Source organism: Phascolarctos cinereus, unplaced genomic scaffold (assembly GCF_003287225.1).
Source record: "Phascolarctos cinereus isolate Bilbo 61053 unplaced genomic scaffold, phaCin_HiC Scaffold_5;HRSCAF=322, whole genome shotgun sequence".
NCBI lineage: Eukaryota > Metazoa > Chordata > Mammalia > Diprotodontia > Phascolarctidae > Phascolarctos > Phascolarctos cinereus.
The window spans coordinates 117145768-117165296 of NW_027555958.1; the positions used below are offsets into that span (position 1 = coordinate 117145768).

General features: G+C 37.8%; 1 protein-coding gene across 1 annotated transcript in view; it reads right to left on the bottom strand.

Moving 5' to 3' along the window:
* Positions 1-19529, bottom strand: part of ARFGEF3 (ARFGEF family member 3) — a 204201-nt gene that overhangs the window by 112837 nt on the left and 71835 nt on the right. Inside the window, exon 5 of the mRNA XM_020973740.2 lies at positions 6397-6465. Coding sequence (XP_020829399.1) covers positions 6397-6465 — 69 coding nt within the window. The remainder of the gene's footprint in view (positions 1-6396; positions 6466-19529) is intronic.

Below are 19529 nucleotides of genomic sequence, written 5' to 3' on the forward strand. Positions count from 1 at the left end.
GGCTCCTGTGGACTTAAGGAGTAGAGTCAGACTGCATTGTTTTGTCACTGAAAACAAGGGGACCTGTTTCCAAGGGTTCAGTGAACAGGAGAGTCATTCAGGGACCCCAAAATCATGGCTTTTGGAACTTCACTAGAATAGGATCACACTTTTTTCACAATGACTTCCCTCTTTTTATTGAAATTTCTTATTTGAAGAAAAGTCTACATTTCTTAGAGAAATTAACGTATGGTGTGGTGGAAAGTGTGATGAACCATAATCAATCAGGAGACCTAGTTTCTAGTCCAAGTTCTTCCAGAAACTAGCTATTTATTTGACTTTGACTGTGTTGCTTGAGCTATATTTGGCTCTCACCTTCAGTAGAAGGTTGGCTGGGAGGAGCACAAGGATGATTCAGGTTAGAGGAAGAAAAGAAAAAGGTAGAGAAAGAGGAGGAAAAGAAGGGGGAAAGAAAGAGAAGAAGGGGAAAGAGGAAAAGGAGGAGGGAAAGGGAGAAAAAGGAGAAGGGAGAGAAGGAAGAAAAAAGAAGGAAAGGGAGTGAGAGGGGAGAAGGAAGAAAAGTAGAAAGAAAAAGGGAACAAAGAGAAGGAAGATGAGGAGAGGGAAAGAGAAAAAGAGGGAGAAGGAGAAAGAAGGAGAAGTGGGAAAGAGAAAGAGGAGGAATAGGAAAAGAAAAAGAAAAAAAGAGAATGACAAAGAAGACAATATAGAGGGGGCAGTTAGGTGGGGCAGTGGCTACAGCACTGGCTCTGGAATCGGGGGACCTAAATTGAAACCTGACTTCAGATGCTTACTAGCTGTGTGACCCTAGACAAGTCACTTAATCCCAATTACCTCCAAAAACAAAACAAAACAAGACAATATAGAGAAAGGGAAAAGAGAAGAATTGTGAAGGAGACTTGGAGGATTTGGAAAGTTAAATAAGGACAGAGACCAAATTTGGGAAGGGGAAAATTGGGAGAAGTTGAGAAAAATAGGACCTGAGCTGCAGGTAAATAAGTCAAGTTTCACAGAATAGAAAGAGCAGAAGAAGGTCCGAGTTACTTTTGCAACCTGACCTCAGTTTTCTTATTGGTAAAAATGAGGGATTTGGACTAGATGATCTTTGAGGTCCCTTTGAGCTCTAGACTCTAAGAGAGCCTGAAAAGGATTGTTGTGTAGTTTGTCCTTTGTTCTGGAAGAGTACCATGACATCAGGGGATGACATGACTTGCAACTGACTTTGATTTGAGTGAGGGAGGGCTGTGCAAAGTCACCAGTCTCACTTTCTCCTCCAGAGCCATCTGCGTCCAGTGGCCAGATATTGGTCAGGATGACTGGAGATGGCCCAAGATTCAGTAGGAGACCTTGGCCCTTTTAAGCTAAGATCTAGAAAGAATTAAGTAAAAGGTGAAGGAAGTTATCAAGTAAAACAAGAGATCAATTAGATCAGGGAAAGGAATTTGGGTGGAGTTGTTAAAGTGCTAATAATGTGAGAAGGGGTTAAGGAAGTGAGGAGAGAAAACTGTAGGTAAAGGCTCTTCTAGGTGCCCTCCAAGAAGTTTGACAGAATAATTCTCTCTAAAAGCTACTAGCAAGAATTACCAAAGGTAACACTGATACTTGGTGGGATAAGGCCCATGAGTCTAATATAGTTCTGGAAGGGGATGATTTATTCAAAAGGAACAGGATGGGTAAGGGGGACTGGAGTAACAAAATAAACACATACTTGGAAACTCAGGAAACATGTGGAAAGCATGGAAGACATTTAGGCAAATATAAAAGAGGCAGAAAAAGAAGCAATATTATCATCTGACTATACTAACAGACTAGCTAAACAGAAAGAATAAATAGACAAGGAATTTGGGAAATAAATTATGCATCTGGCACAGCAGTATGATTATAGTAGTAATGGAAGGATTCAATTAACTGACATCTGTTGGAACTTTACCTCTACCAGAAGCTGAACTTGCCTCAAAGATTTATCCTTCAAAAGGTGGAGGAAACAAAGATGTCGACTTCTATTCTAAATCTGGTTTTCACTAACAAGCAAGAAGTGGTTGTTAAAGTAGAAATGATGGCAATCTTTGAGGGAAATCATCACTCCATCTTATCATATGTGATAGAAAAGGACAGAAAAACTGGGCATCTTTTGACATGCACCCTAGATTTTGGAAAAAAAGATTTCAAAGAGTTGAGAGAAAGGATGCATAGGATCCCATGGATTAAAGTTCTTTACTTGGAGGTCAGTCTAGGAGGAATGGAATACTCTAGAAATACTAAAATATCCATGATGAAGAATGTCACCCACCTGCTCACAGAGAAATGGTAGACTAATATGAAAATGAAAAGCACATTTGTTTTGGACATGGCCAAATTTGCTTTGTTTGACTAAGCATATCTGGTACAAGGGTTTATTTTTTGTTTTATTTTGTTTTTGTTTCTGATCTAGCAGATATTATTACTGAGCTGCTGTCAGTAGTCTAAAAGAACAAAGAGAATGAGATAATACCGTAGGACTGGAAAATGTTCTGATTTTACACACAAAAAAAGTCTTCAAATTATGAACTGGTGATCTTAACTTTGGTTTCCTGCAATATTGCCAAGCAACATATTCTTAAATGGATGGATAGTGAATATCTAGAAAATGAAGTGATTTCAAAGAGTCAGCATTTTTTTTTATCAAGAACAGATCATGCCAGGTTATCCTTATTTCCTTTACTGAGAGGTTATTAAATTAGCAGATAAGGGCAGTACTGCAAATAGAGTTTAACTAGATTTTAACAATGTATTTGATAAGTCTCCTATGCTATTCTTGTGGAAAAGATGGAAAATATGTACAAAAGAGAAAAAAAGTATAAAAGATGTGCACATGTACAATTAGGTTGATTTGGGACTGACTGATTCCACTCATTTGGGTTTAATGCAAAAGTGGCATGAGTCCTCCAGTACAGTGTTCCCAGGTGCTTGGCTCTGTACTATTAACCAATGACCTGGTGAAGGGCAAATAAATGGTGAAATAAAAATAGGAAGGATTATAACACTTTGGATGACACAAGAAGATAGATCACTGTGCAGAATGTTTAAAATTAAACATTAAAATTAAAAATTAAAAAAAGTTTAAATTTCATTTAAAAAAAGAAATGTAATCAAGATAAATGTAAAGTCTTACACTCAGGTTCAAAAAATCAGCTTCACAAGCATAAGATGGAAAAGGCTGGGCTACAGGGCAGTTTGTAAAAGACTTGAAAGTTTTTGTGTACTGCAAAGTCAATATGAATAGTCAATGAGATAACAACCAAATAGATTTTATTGAGAAGCATAATGTCTAGAACTAAGATGGTGCTAATCTAAATGGTGCTAATCTAGCCTCTGGTGTGCTTAGATCAGATCACATCTGAAGGATGTATTGAAGGTTACCCAAGGAGTTGAAGGTTTCACCCTCACTAGAGGTCTTTTGCAAAGGCTAGGAAACTACTTGTAAAGAATGTTATAGTGTGCATTCTTGTTCAGGTATCTAGATGGTATTCAAGGTCCCTTCCAACTGTGACATTCTGGGCTCTCTGAGCCTCAATTTATCTGTAAAATGAGAGGGTCAGACTAGATGATTTTTAATGCACCTTCTCCCTCTAGCTCTAATACTGTCTGTAATTTATGTTACAAATTGATAAAGAATATAAAAATATGGTAGTTACTGAGACTTGAAGGTATGAGGTTATATAAAAGATTTCATCAAGGACATCTTATGACCAGAAAATCAAGTGGGTTGATAATGAGGCAATAATGAGGAACAGACAGTTGAATGTTGGATTGAGCTATGAAATAACCTAAGTCTTCAGCATGCTGGACAGATCCTCAATGGGAGGTATCTTCCTCTGTAGAAGGAGAACTCACATCAATGAGATAACAGACAGAAGTGGGGTATTAACATAATACAAATGAAGAATTCTCAGAGAAATATGAATTCAACCACTGTTTATGATTACATCACTCAGATTTCTAACACTATCTATGGTTATCCTTTTTGATAGTTTGCACAGCAAGCTACTATTAATCTATATTGTCTTTTATAATTCTTGATGCATATGCTCATGCTCATAATATAAAAAACATATTAATGTCATTTTTATATAAATGAATATAACCAGTTTATGGACTTATCTTACATTAACTTACATTAAAAGAGCAGAAAGAAAGTGCTAAGGACTGCCTTAGAGGTGGAGCCATCTTATTAGCAGGCTTTTTTGTTTGTTTGTTTGTTTTGTTCTTTGTCAGTTATGAGGAAACTTCTTCATAACTTTGTATTGAAACTCTTTTGTTACCACCTTTACATTATTTTTTAAAGCATTCAAAAGAAAGTGTTTGGCCACCTATCAGAAATTAATAGTGTTATTTAATGTGGGCAAATTTTGAAATGATCAAGTTGAAGAAATATATTTCAATGTAAATTAATCCCTAATCTGCAGGGTGGAAGGAGATAGTCAGAATTCAGTGGACTGCAGTCAAGAGTAGAAGGGGTTGCCAAGGGTCTTTTAAAAAATAATTAGTAAGAGGGATGGGGAAAGGTGCTGCATCTACAGTAGGACCTCATGCTTCTGTGGTTGGCTATGGCAGAGAACATGTAGGGAATTGGAGTAGAGGGAGGCTGGGTATAAACAAGAATTTATTAAGGGTCAACCATATGCCAGGCACTGTGTGAGGTGCTGCAGATAGGAAAATGAAAATGAAATACTTCCTTCCCTCAAGGAGCTGCCTGCTATCTCTTAGATTTTAAATGCCAGAGATCACCGGAACATAATCAAGATCAGATTTACTAAGGCAATTGAAGAGCAATAGTTCAGTTAATAGGTGTTGGGAAAAAGCATCATGAAAGCTTTTAACAATCTAACTGTAAGTGGATTATCTGGTGGCAACAGACAAGCAACTGGGCCACAGTAACTTCTGGAAACGCCAAAGTGAGATTAAGGCTGAAATTTCTTGAGAGTAGAAAACCAATCCAAGATTTCATCAAGTAATGATTCATGAGCAAAGGTAAATCATGTAAATGTGACAAATAGCAAAGCTAATTTTAGACTTTTAAACAGGTAATATTCTCACTGTAACTATTTTCAAAGTGATAGGAATGAAACATTCCCTAACTTAGCTTGTTAGTTTCTCCATCTTAAAATTTTGATAACTTCTAAATTAGAATTAGAGAATTTTAGTGCTGAAAAGGACTATAAAGAGGACCTATTTTATACCCAAGGAAACTGAGAGCACAATAAGTAAAGGGATCCATCCAAGACCACACAGTTAATGCCAGGGCCATCAGAAGAACTCAGGTCCCTTGATTCCAATGCCAGTCCCTACTGTAACAAACTGATTTCACTGGCTGTTCACTAGGTAATGCTCTACGAGCCTAAATATCCCCACTAGTATGAGCTCTGCACAGAATTGCTATCAGACAGGGCCTTCCTTTATCTCCCAACAGTGCTTTGTTCTTTTTGGTCTGAAAACATCCACCTGTCAGAACTTGCCAGTTCTTAGAAGCTATACACTTTATGCAAATCAGTGGTAAAAGCCTCATTATAGCATACCTTTTAAACCAAGATGCTGCCAAGTAGCAAGAGATGTATGTAATAAATCCAGGGAGCTGAATTTTCTGCCAGGTCAATTCTCGGAAGTGCTCTGAAGCAGACATTAATATTGTGCTGCAACAGGCTCAACAGGGGGATTTTGTTGGTGTTGAGAAAAATAGAGTTTTGGATTTTTTTTTCGCAGGTTGGGGAGGACCTTAAGTATGGACCTGTGATTATATCAGTGTGGAGACATCTCAGGATGGGAACTCCTACTAATGCTGAGTAGCAACTTACCAGTAAAAGAGTTGCTTGGGGTAATGGGAAATAAGTGACTTGTTTACGGTGACAAAGATAGTATGTTTCTTGAACATACTTGAACAAGGCTGACTGCCTAACCACTACGATATCCTGCCTACTGTTTAGGTTTAAAACTAGGATGAGCTTCTCAAGATCTCAGATCTTGTTCTTTTAAAATAATTTTTTCCTAAGTTCAACTTAGATATGTTTTTTTAGTTGATCATGGGGAAAAGGGGCACAGATGGACCTGAAAGTACCTAGTACTGTTATTATCATCATTAAAGTCCTAGGTTTATCAAGCTGAAACATGCAAAGCTCTAAGACATACAGCATCATTAGAAAGGATGGGGATCTACAGACATTTCTCAAAAAAAAAAATCAATTCCCATTAGTGGTAATTGCTAAAGGCAATAATAATCAGAGGAGGCCTTGCTCTGCATCTAGGATTCCATTCCGTACCAATCTGGCATGCTATTTTATTACTGTTAAAGCAGCTCATAATGCTGGCAACATGGAGGTAGGGAGCTCTCTGGGGGCACTGAGCAAGAGAAGGGGCACTCACCTCTGCAATCTTCAGCACTGCACTTCCGTTCATGTCAAAGGTAGATGAATAAGTTATGCAAAGTAAAACCTTGAACAAAAGAAGGGAAGAAAAAACAACCATTCATTGTTATTTCACACACCAGTTTAAAGATTCCTTTCCCTAATTCTCTGCTTTCCTTTGTAGATATGGTCCCTCCCTCTCACTCCATCCACTCTTTCCTCATCAGAATCCATAAATTATTTCCCAGTAAGACAGACAATTCTTCTGCCACATACTGGCCTGAGCAATTTACACAACCTCAATCCCCCAAGCAACTTTCTGACAGAGGTTCTTAACCTTTTGGGGGCATCATGGACTCCTGTGGCAGTCTGGTAAAACCTGTGGACCCTTTTCCAGAAAAGGTAAGTAAGGGAAGGAAATACTCAATCAGTTAGAAGAGAGTGAAAAAGATAGAATTCTTTTTCCCCATCCAACTTCACAGACCCCCTCAAATCTAAGGGTCTGTGAACCCTAGGTTAAGAACTCCTAGTGTAAAAATAGAAATAGCAAACAAGATGCCAATGGGAATTGGTAAGGGAAATTCCTTATTAGGAGCTCCCCAGACTAAGAAAGTCACAGATCCAGTCAATGATGATAAGGATGATGATGATGATGATGATGATGATGATGATGATTTTTAAGTGTCAGAAGGGAGCAAGTAGGACCATGTTCTTTCCAAACTCATTCTGAAGGAAGAGATCAAAGCAGTACTACATGAGAGACATTTATCTCCTTTCTCTCAACTCCCTTCAGAGATGTTACCTTCAATATTGACCAGGCTCAACTTCAGATCCTTTAATCTAAATTCAAAGAATATTAGCAGCATAAAGAGATTTTGGAGGCTACTTAGCCCAACCTCCTAATTTTACAGATGAGAAAACTGGGCATTTGAAAGCCACATCAGACTTGTTCCACTTCCTATCACCACTAATCCTCCAGGCAGAATGAAGGACACTCTGGGTGGCAGTTGCAGAGACAGATTTAGGCTTAATGTAAGGACACTTTTGTTTTCAATTAGAAACTCTTTCTAATCATTAGAGCTATCCTAAAGAAGAATGGGCCACCTCTCAATTCAGTGACTTTCCCCTCTATCTTCAGACAAAGACTGGAAGCTTGTTTATTTGTCAGGGATATTACAGAGGATTCTGATTCAGACATATCATGGCCCTGAAGGCTTATGAGGTGACTTTTAGCTATGAAATTTTATTTTCAACTCCACCCATAACCAAAGAAGCAAGGGGGTGGGGTATTTAGTGGGGAAGAGTATTTTCCCATGAGTTCAGACTTTTCTCATTAGCAATTTTTCCCAGAATTCCAAATGGTTCTACTTCCCTGCCAGTTAGAGTTTCCTCACAGATACGTAGTAGGTTAATGGCAGACTATGAAGAGGGAAGACAGGCTTTACTGGGAATAAGGAGACTAGTGTTCCAGTCAGCCATGTAGTTAAGGGACATTAAGCAAGTGACTTAAGCTCTATGGGACTCAGTTTCTTTATTCATGAAATGAAAGGGTTGGACTAAATGACTCCTAGAGTGTTTTCTAGCCCAATATATTAAGATTAATTTTAAGAATTGATTTAAAGAACACTAGAAACCTTTTAAGACCATTAGAAACACTATCCATTGCTAAGCATCATGGAACAAATCAATATTGCCATTGACATTTCAGGAAAGGACTCTAATTTAACAGACAACAGGCAGATTACCCCCTCCTTCCTCCATTATGCTTCTGTTTCCTCCACAGGTTTTAGGAGAGCTTTAGCTACTCATTTCCAAGTAGTCAAAAAACTAGGTGGGTAATTCAAAAGATAAAATATTAGAACAGAACTTATGAACCTCAAATGCCTTTGTTCTCCAGGTAGAGAATACCAAATATAACATTATGCTAGTCTTTCTCTGCCTACAAATATCATCCTTCTCAGACCTCATAGTACTTTATTTTGTAATTCATTCATGTGCTTAACATGTAGTACTGCATATTTCTGAAGCTAAGTGGCATACCAGTTAGAGTGATATACTTGGAATTCTTCCAGTGGGTCCTAGTCATTCACTGGAATGAAGAAGATCTGAGTTCAAATTCTGCCTCAGATACTTCCTAGCTAGTTGATCCTGGGTAGTCACAACGTCTCTGTGCCTGTTTTTTTTTTCAGCTGTAAAACTGAGCATATCAATAGCACCTATCTCACAGTTTGAGGATTACATGAGATAATATATACAGCATTCTGCAAATCTTAAAGTGCTATATAAATGCCAGCTATTACTGCGTTGTTATGGCTATCTGTGTTGGTGCCAGAAAAGGAGTGGGCGAGTTAGACAGAGAGAGAGAGAGCAAGGGACAACAGGCAGTTTTGGTGCTATACTAGGGCTGATGAGATGTTAAAAAAATTAGAGCAAGTCCTCTAATGGGGTCAGCTGATCCCTGTGGAGAATTTTGGGGAGAATGTGGACAAGAATCTCAAAAGCTGAGATCTATGGATCATTTGTGCCCACATCCATGGAATCACAGTTACATAAGCAATGAGGTATTGTGTTGATGTCTTTATTCCCCTACTGGACTGTAAGCTACTTGAATTCATTTCAATTCAATATAATATTTAGTGAGTAGCTTAATAATTTGTGTTAAGAAAAAAGCGGGGGAAGGGATAACTCTTGCCCTCAACTACCATTTTCCTAGACCAAAGGCCAAAGGATAGAAACTCTTTCTCTAAGCTCTAGATCTCCTACTCAGTGGTTTGTAGACAATAGGCACTTAAAAATGTATATTTCATAGAATCATAGATTCATAGCTGGAGGCCATCTCTCATTTGACACATTAGGGAACAGAGGCTCAGAGAGGTGATGGCCTCTTAGTACTCTAAGCATCAGAGACAGGAGTCTTACTGTTATTGCTCTGATAATTCCTCAGACTTAGTATTTTACTCTTCAGTGGCAATTCCAGTCTGGCATTACTTTAAAAATAAAAAAAAAATTTAAAAGCTTTGATTTGGGTGTGAAGTACTTATGCCCTAACCAACACTATAAAAACTGATCACCATCAGATGGGACAGTGAAATACTCTCAGTTTCCCTCAGTTATTAAGAAGGGCAGCCCAAGACAAACACTGTTATCCTGGATAAGCAGGTATGTCCACAGTTCAGGAAGAAAAGAATGCAAAGCTGGCTGATATTATTAATTATCACTGTTATTCACTGGGGGGCATTTGCTTATACTTTACCTCTTAAAGTACAAGCAGAAATTAAAATCTTTGTTTTTTTAAAGTACTGCAGTGTTCTGCCTTTCCTAGCACTACTTTGTTACGCAGCACTGATTTTGAAAGGGAGCTTCTGAGAGTTAGAAGTGTAATTGTTCATGAGTGATGAAGTGCAGTCTTCCATAACATGGCTACGTGCAGCAAAGTTCTGGTACATAGGCCTCAAGAGTTACCAAAGTGGAAAATGGAGCTAAAGATGGTAAGAGAGCAGGTGTTTAAATTGAGCCTGTCCTCACTTGGTCCAAGAGGGAGACTGAGTTTTGTAATCGTTCCTAACAGAAGGAACATTCCATCCTTACAGATCTGTGCTACACTCCTTGCTCAAATTAGTTGTGCAGTTATGTATGGTTTTTTTTGGGGGGAGGGGTTGTATACATGTATATGTATATATGTGTGTGTATTTGGGGGTGGAATGATGGCATAGTGCTGTGGATGAAGTTATAGATTCTTATTATTAGTCATCCGTTGTTTGCTATGACTCATTGCATCACAGAGTATTAGTCTTGGAAACATACTAAGAGATCATTTATTCCAATCTCCTCCTTTTACAGGTGAAGAAACTGAGGACCTATAGGAAGAAAGTGATTTATTCAAAATTCAGTTAACTAAATTTTAAATCAGTACAAATATATGGCAATTTTTGTGAGCCCCAAGTTTCTCTTTCCATTTACAAGGCTGCCTTATCCCACTTAAAATAACATGTTTTATAACATTTTAGAATATTTCATAATTTTAAAGCTTACCAAGTTCTTTCTTTATGGCAAGGCTGGGAAGTAGATAAGGCAAAAAGTGTTACAAGACAGATAAAAGTCTCAGAGAGGTAAGATAAGTTGCCCAAGGTGGAATGACCAATAAGTGTTAAATCCAGGGCTTCAGACTCCCAAGTCTAGAACTCATTTTATGATGCCACACTTGTGGTCTTCTACTGATCCATATGTTCTTAAAGAAGTCAAGCAACAACAGACCAGAAAGTCTGAAGATTCCAAACATGAATTCCCAACTCTTTGGTGAGGAGTCATAATTTTGGAACAACAGGAAGAATCAAAGTCATTAGGTATTGGGAGAAAGGGGTCAAATCTTTGAGGAAAGACTTTGAGAAGAGGGGTAAGGAAGGAGAACTGAAAGCAAAGATCCTGAAAGGGGATGATATCGAAGCAAGAGTGCTACATTTGGATTCAGAGGACCAACTTTACTACTTACCACTGGTGTAGCCTTGGGTAAATCCCTCATTGCCCTGGGCCCAAGTTTGTCCCCATGGACCATAGCACACCAATACTGTCCATGAGGTTTTCTTGGCAAAGACACTGGAGTGGTTTGCCATTTCCTTCTCTAGTAGAAACTGGGCTAAATTTACTTACCTATAAAATGTAGGTTTTGGAAGAGATGACCTCTAAAGTTCCTTACAGTTCTAAATCTATGGTCTTGTAATCTCAGAGGTCCCTTCAAATTCTAAATCTATGATCCTTTGATCCTTCAGAGGAATAGGGAAAAGAACACTACTGATAGCTCTATGCCACTGGAAATTTTGCCAAATGCTGGGAGTATAATATCCCATAGAGATGGGCATAATCACACATTGTAGATAATCAATAATCAATCCATCAAGCATAATAAGTACATTGTTGTTGTTTAGTCATTTCAGTCATGTCTGACTCTTTGTGACCCCATTTGGGGTTTTTGTGGCAAAGACACTGGAGTGGTTTTCCATTTCCTTCTCTGGCTCATTTGATGAATAAGAAAACTAAGGAAAACAAGGTTAAGTGATTTGCCCAGGGTCACATAGCTAATAAATGTCTTAGGCCAGATTCAGACTTGGGAAGATGAGTCTTTCTGATTTCTGATTACTGAATTTTCCTGATTCTTGATTTCTGAATTTTCCTAATTTCAAACAGAGTGCTCTACCCACTGTACCACCCAGCTGCCCCCACACTAGGTGCCAGACACTGGAGATACAAATATAAAAGTGGAAAAAGTACCTTCCCTCAAGGAATTTCTATTCTAGTGGAAGAATCTAACATATTCTCATATAGGTAAATACAAGATACATACATACTCATGGACATTTATATGTAGAACAGATAACACATAGAGAATATATATACATAAAGAATGCACATAATTACAATACTCATATTAAAAATTACAGTGATTCGGGAGCACTAAAAACTGGGGAAATTAGGAAATGCCTTTGGGTCACTGGAGTGCGGTACAGGAGAAAGAGTGCTTGCTTTGGAGTTAAAGGACCTGCTTCTGACACCACTTACTCTGTTTCTCCCACTTTTTATCTGTGTGATAACAGGAATTCACATTATCTCCCTGGGCCTCAATTTCTTCAATTGTAAAATGAGAGTATTGGACAAGGTATCCTCTGAGGTCCTTTTCCAAGTCTAGAATTGTGATCTTATGGTCGCATCTTTACATTGGGAACCCCCTGAAACAAACCAGATGAGCTGGCTTCCAATTCAACAAGGTCTTATCTGACCACAAGGACCTCTCATCTTTATGAGGAAAATCATGCAAAAATAACGGTTAAATAACATCAATAGAGTTCACTAGTTCACCCAGAGCTTGTGGTGTAAAAAACATGGCAGCATTTAATAAAGAGGGCTGACAGGGCCTATAACCTCCTGTGAATCAGAAGAGCTATAAAAGACCCAGCATCAGCACCACACAAAGCACCAGATAGAAATGACTCATACCAAAGATGAGTGGCAAGATAAATATTAAGTGTTTCTAATGCCTGGGAAGTATTAAATCAGAGGGATAAGGTCAAAGTGCTGCTGAAAACAGCGTCATCAGTCAAATCAAATTATTTTAATGTTTTGGACTACTTCTGACACTATATAGGGCAGAAAGTCTGGGCTGAAAAACCAAGCTTGTGTGCATGAAGGAAAATAAAAATAAGCACTTAAATTTTAAGAACAATTCCTCAAATAAATTTGGCACCCAAACACTGAATCAATTATCATTGAATATAGTTCCTTCCTACCAACCTCCTTGCTGGACTCCCCCTCCTAAAAAAAAAAGAAAAAGAAATAAAGAAAAAGAAAAAAAAAGGTATGAGAAGCACAGAATAGGGAGAAATGAGTAAAAAGTAGAGAAGTTGTGAAAGTGTGACTTGCAGGAATTCAAAAATCTAATACTTATTAAGGAATACCTTAATTGGAATTATTTTAAGGAAACAAGTTGACATGGTAAATTTAATCACAAAATAGGAAGAATAACAAAGAAAAAAATAAAAAGAATCTCAAGGAAAAATGCAGAAGCTAAAGATGACAGCCCATTCACACCTTTTCATGCTATATGATTTTAAACATGTACTTCACTGTATCTACCCAACATGACAGAGGCTTTCCTCTTGATCTTTTAATATTCCCTTAGTAGTAGTACAGCACTTCAGTGTTTGTCTGTTATCTTTACTGTTGCTATATGACCTTCCAATCTTCTTTTCTGATCACATGCTCCTCCAGATGTTTCTCTTGGCAGAAGACATTTTGCCAATTGCATCACGCCCTATAACAGTATAGTCTCCTCTATGAGATTCATGACTATTCAAAAGAGATTGGCCTAACCATCCACATGAGAAAATCAAAATGGATGAAGAATGGCTATTGTGTATACCAGTGGTTCTCAACATGGTTGTCCGGCTCTTTGAGACCCTTCCATAAAGTCCATTAGATCAAAACAATTTTCAGAATAATATTAACTTTTAAAATTCCAATATGACAGATATTGACAGATATAACCTACATAAACAAAAGCAAGCTCTTGAGGGGTGGGGAAGGGGAGAGGTCCTTTATAATTTTTAAGTGTGTAAAGGAATCCAAAGACAAGAAACTCTGAGAACCACTGATGTATATGATGACATGCAATTAGATGGAAGGCCCATTGAGTATAATGAAAATCCGTGTATGTTGTTCGGTGCTTGTCTGTTTATTGCTTGCTCTTGTTTACATCACTATAGTACCTTATAAGGAGAAAGAAACTGTGGCTAACTCATTGTATCTCACCTAAAAAGTTGCTTAATAAATATTTTTATTAACAGTGTTAGAAGACCTAAGCCTTAAATTGACAAAAATCAACTGAGGCTCTAACAAATTTTTAAGGGTCTTGACAGTGAAAGAGCTTTGTAGACTAGTGAAATGTGTGAGATTGTCACTTGGAGAGAGAAACATTATCCTCAGACTAATAAACATTTGCTGTGGAGAATGCTTACATTGTGCATTTTCCAGGTTTGTTTGCAATGATTGGACTACATGGACTGAGGCCAAAAGGGATTTAAATATTCTTGGCATTTTTATGACAGAGAGAAAAATACACAGCAAGTTAAAAAATCTTGGGTATACAATTCTATTATGTACTATACTTATATTTAAATGTATTCTATAATACTTTCAACTGTATTACAAATTAATGGATAAAATCAGGGAATTCAGATATATGTATTTTGGGGCGAAGAACCATCTTGTTCAAAATGTGTGATAAACACATAATAACATTGATCCTAGGTTGTAGTTGAGGCTTAAGCCATACAGAGGCCAGAAAATCCACAGCTGAGTTACCATAGCAACTACAAGGCTGTCTCTATCTATGATTTACTTTAACGGATATTGGCTCAACTTTGACATCTTATTAAATAGATAGCAGGAATTCAATTTATACTTGCTGAGGGAATCACAATTTGACCATGATGAGGTGGGTATATAACATAACAATTCTAATCATGTGTGGGGCACGGGACCTATTTTTCATATTTTTTAAAAAAAAGTAAGGATGCAGGAGAAAGGAAACTGTAAAATTTTTTTAAAAAGAGACAAGCCAACATAAATCAGTTGCCTGCTCCTTGGATGCTACCTATCCCTCAGATATACCCAAGAAATAGAGACACATAACATAAGAACTGAAAGCCTTCTCCTATAACTTAGAAAAAAGCACTGTTTAAGTCCGAACACTCTAGAGTGCTTGTGGAATTGACTATGGTTGTATTCTGCCAGACACCATCCATCATTTGAAAATTCCATGGATCAAGGAAGTGACAGCAGAAGGCTTAGTATAGCAGATAGAGGGCAGCAGAATTGACTTCCCTTCTTCCACAAGCAAAAACTGTCCTTATCTAAACACTGAATGCACGGCACAATTTTGATCTCAGCTCCAATCATTAATTCTACTTTAACACCTCCCATGATACACATTCATTTTTCCTTTCAGTCTGTCACTTACACACATAGGTCTGAAATGTGAATTCAATTTAGAATTGAAGCCAAATGCCTTTTCTAAAACACATTGCTTCAGTTACTAGTGAGCTAGAAATTTCTAATCATTTTATATTTATTTATTCCCTGTCAAGCTCTGGAAGCATTAGAAAAGGCAAGTTCAATTAAGGACTGAAGAAATAATAAATGCTAATAAGTGCCTTTCCTTAATTGACTTATGAACATATAATCTATACAGCTATGAATTAACTTAAAAGTGTCCCTCCATCACATTGCTTAAATCAGGCGAAATTATTTTTCTCCATGGTTTCACTAAAAGTGAAAAGAAGTATCAGTCCTCTAAAGAGAGAGGAGTGCTACTCTTTGACGCTGAAGGGGTAAAATGCTGTAAGCTATGAAGAGTATTAGATAATGCACAATTCTGTAGGAGAACACTTGCTCATCCTTTTCTTTGAAAAACACTGATGCCCAGAATAGATGTTTTTGTCCCTTTTCAGCTCTTTTGTGGCTGGCATGCACAGTGAATATATCTGTGATCCTCTGCATCATGAATCTGCTTGGGAAATATATGGAGTTGGAATTGAGTCCTTAAAAAGGGAAACCAAGATTTGTCATTCAACAGCATGTTTCCATTTAGCCAGAGCTATGTCTCCATCTTCATTGTGGCAGGATGCTCATGATGAGCTAATTAAACGAACAGAGTTTCTACTGCCTTTTATACAAACTGACTTACCTAAACAGAGGTACTTATCAAAAGAAAATAGGAAGAGAGTCTTTCTGTCTCAGTTTACTCCAGTTTTGGAAAATAATTATTTCTGGGTATTTGTTGGTCAAGAAGGAAGGGATGGGGGTGGGGGGAGTGATTCATTTGGAGAAGCTGATTGTCATTAGACTTATGCTTACAGTTTGGAAAACATTCCAAATTGTTCATTTGCCTATTGAGTTAATTGTTTATTGTCCATATCAATGGGGGGCATTAATATAGATTGTTTTATTTATAACATTTCTTATGGGCTGGGAACAAGTAGAGCTCTCTTCAGCCTGCACCCTTTCCCTTCCTCACTGTCTTCCCTTATTTACTTATTTTCACTGTTCTTTCTCTTATTGTCTGCCACTCTTCTTATAAAAGTCAAATTGTAAGCTTGGAACTTGTGACTGAATACTTGGAAACCCTAGAAAAATAACAGGTAATTATTATTTGTGTAAAAGGTGGAAAGAGATAGCAATAGATATGGGACCTGAGACTTTATTTGGTATGTTGTTCAGTTGTGTCCAAATCTTCATAACCCCATGGACCATGGCATGCCAATATTGTCCATGGGGTTTTCTTGGCAAAGATACTGGAGTGGTTTGCCATTTCCTTCTCCAAGAGATTAGGAAAAAAGTGTTTAAGTGACTTCTCTGGGTCACACAGCTAGTAAATGTCTGAGGCTGGATTTGAACTTGGGTCTATCCACTAAGTCACCTAGCTGCCACTCATTTGGTATAGGGAATGGCAACTTAAGGTATTAGACAGTTGCCCAGAATGCTAGAAATTAAATTACCTTCCCAGGGTTATATAGCCAGTATGTCAGACAGGAGACTTGAACCCAGATCTTCCTATCTTATAGGCTAGTTCTCTATCCAATATATCATAGCAACCTTAAAAGAAAAATAAACTACTTACAATAAGAAAACTTAACAGTCATGTGCCTTATCAAATAATAAGTCTTCTAATACCAAAAAAAGCCCCTCTTACTTGGCAATATCAATGAATTACATATATCGATAAATCCTATATCCTATATAGATAAATCCTAAATCCACATACTCAGCCTATATGGACACATAATGGATTCATTTGACCCATGTGGACTCTCTTCCAAAGGTGAGTGATGAGTTCATTGGCAAACTTAATGATCTTTTCTCAAACTTCTTTCTCTAAAACTTTTGCACTCTATTGGCCTACTTGAGGTTCACATAACATTCCATCTCTGTCATCTCTTTTCCTTGGGACAGGCTATCTCCCATTCTTGGAGTGCTCTCCTTTCTGCCTCTAAGAATCCTCAGATTCCTTTAAGACTCAGCTCAAGCAGAGACCTTTCCCAGTAAATCACTTTGTATTATCATCATCATCAATAATAATAATAGCTAACACTTTACGGTACTTTAGTATTTATAACTAGAATAATAATAATAAGCACTTTATTTGCTATACCAGCTAGATATCTTAGTTTTTTCAACTTAACTTTTGAATTAAGCTAAAAAACCAGACTTCACCTTAACCTAGGGTTACATGGCCTGGCATTTAGCTCTTAGCTGGGTATGGTGGCTCACATTTATGGTGGCTCATAGCTTGGCTCTGGCTAAGGAGCTGTAAGACTGCTTACGATTTGAAATTAAAGCCAAATGCCTTTCTAAAACACACTCCTTTAGATACCAGTGAGACAGAAATTTCTGATCATTTTATATGTATTTACTCCTTGTTGAGCTCATAGGATTTTTTTTTCTATTCGGTATACCCAAGAAGACAGGAAAAGAAACTCTTTTATCATGAAACCCATGAAATAACACCCAACAACAACTATAAGATCATCAGAGCACTACCCAGCAGTGACCATGAAACTATTAAATCATTACCTAGCAAAGACTATGCATGCAAGCCTGGCAGGAAGCAAGCCAAGGAGGAGCAACCCTTGACATCATCAGAAGACATCAACAGACCAAGAGCATAAAGAGTACATGCTGCCCCTCCGCACATGCACCCGGCTATGTGTGTTCTCTATATGTGTGCTCCTCCACACCTATTCATTAGGTGTGTCAAATCTTTTTCCTGAGAATGGGTATATTTGTTGGGGACTATGCCCCAGGTTATGAGGAAAACTACTACAACTTTTCTTACTATGATATTTTATTAAATTTCTTTTCTTTGAATTCAATGTGTCCTCTGGCTGACAAGTAAAAGTGAACACAGTGATGGGAACTTGTGAGCTATGGTTGTGAGCAAATGCAAATCTGTACAGTGTACCGGGAACTTGGTATAACTGCGGAGGGAGGAATTTAGGGGAAAGAGTCTACACTAGGGCTATAAACAGGTGGGGGCAGAGGTGGAAAGGTTTGAATATCTTTTTCTGTAGGCAACTAAGAACCACTAAATTCAGTCAACAAATATTTATTAAATACCTACTGTGCCATGGTAGGTAGCTCTGTACACAGAGTGCTAGACCTGGACTCAGAAAGACCTGAGTTCAAATCTGACCTCACACACTCACTAGGTCTGTAAGCCTGGGCAAGTCACTTAATTTCTGTTTGTCTTAATTAACTGGAGGAGGAAATGTCAAACCACTCTAGTATCTTTGGTCAGGAAGAGTTGTGCGTGACTGAACTGAACGCACAGATGTGCCAGGCACTAATCTAAGCACTAGAGATAATTTTTTTTAAAAAAGGCACACAATGGTTCCTGCTCTCAAGAAGCTCACAGTCTAATGGGGAAGACAACATGCAAACAACTATAAACAAACAAGCTATATAGAGGATAAATTAGATATGACAGTAGAAAGGTACTAACATTGAGGAGAGTTAGGAAAGGATACTTGTAGAAGACAGGATTTTAGCTGAGACTTGAGAGAAGCTAGGGAAACCGGAAGGTGAAGATGAGGAAAAAGAGAATTCTAGGTATGAGGGACAGCCAGTGAAAATGAGTGGAGTCTGCAAAAGGATTAATTGTCTTGCATTAGGAACAACAAGGAAGCATTATAGAGTAGAGTAAATGAGAGTGAATGAGGTATAAGAAGACTAAAAAGGTAGGAGGGAACCAAGTTACAAAGGGTTTTAAATGTCAAATAGGATTTTGTTTGTGATCCTAGTGGTGATAAGGAGCCACTGAAGTTTAGGGAGAGAGAGAGACAGATCAGTTTTAGGTTTAGGAAGATCAATTTGATAGCTTAATGGAGGAGGAACTTTAGTGAGGAGAGCCTTTAGGTAGGGAGACCAACCAAAAGGCTATGGCAATAGTCCAAAAGTATTGTTGTTTTCCTTCATTCTTCATTTTCAAAGAGGGAGGTGATAATGGCTTGCACCAGGGTTGCAGCAGTGTCAGAGGGTCAGAAGAGGACATATACAAAAGATGGTTTTAAAGGTAAAATCAACAGGACTTGGCAACAGATTGACTATGAGGGAGTGGTAAGAGAGTGAGGAATTGAGGTGGTGGCAACTTTGACAGTAATAGGAAAGTTTAGAAGAGGGGAGGCTTTGTGACGGAAAGATAATAAGTTCACTTTTGGACATGCTGAATTTAAGATGTCTACATGACATTTGTTTTCAGAGGTCAACTACCTACCAAAAGACAGATGGAAATGTGAGACTGGAGGTCAGGAGAGAAGACAGGGCTGGAGAAATAGATTGAAAATGATCCAAATAATTGTTTTTGATCAGGAGACTGGTGTGATCTGAGTTGTCCATTATTAAAATTACTTCAATAGCCATAGGAAGTCATGTGGATTGAAGTAGGAGAAACTGGTAGCTTGGAATCCAAACAGAAGCTATTACTTTTGTCCAGTGAGAAGTGATGAGTGTCTGAATTAGGGTAATAGATGTAAATGTAGAATGTAGATAGATATAGAAATGGCGTACAGGGTCAATAGATACGGAAATAGATGTACAACAGATGTA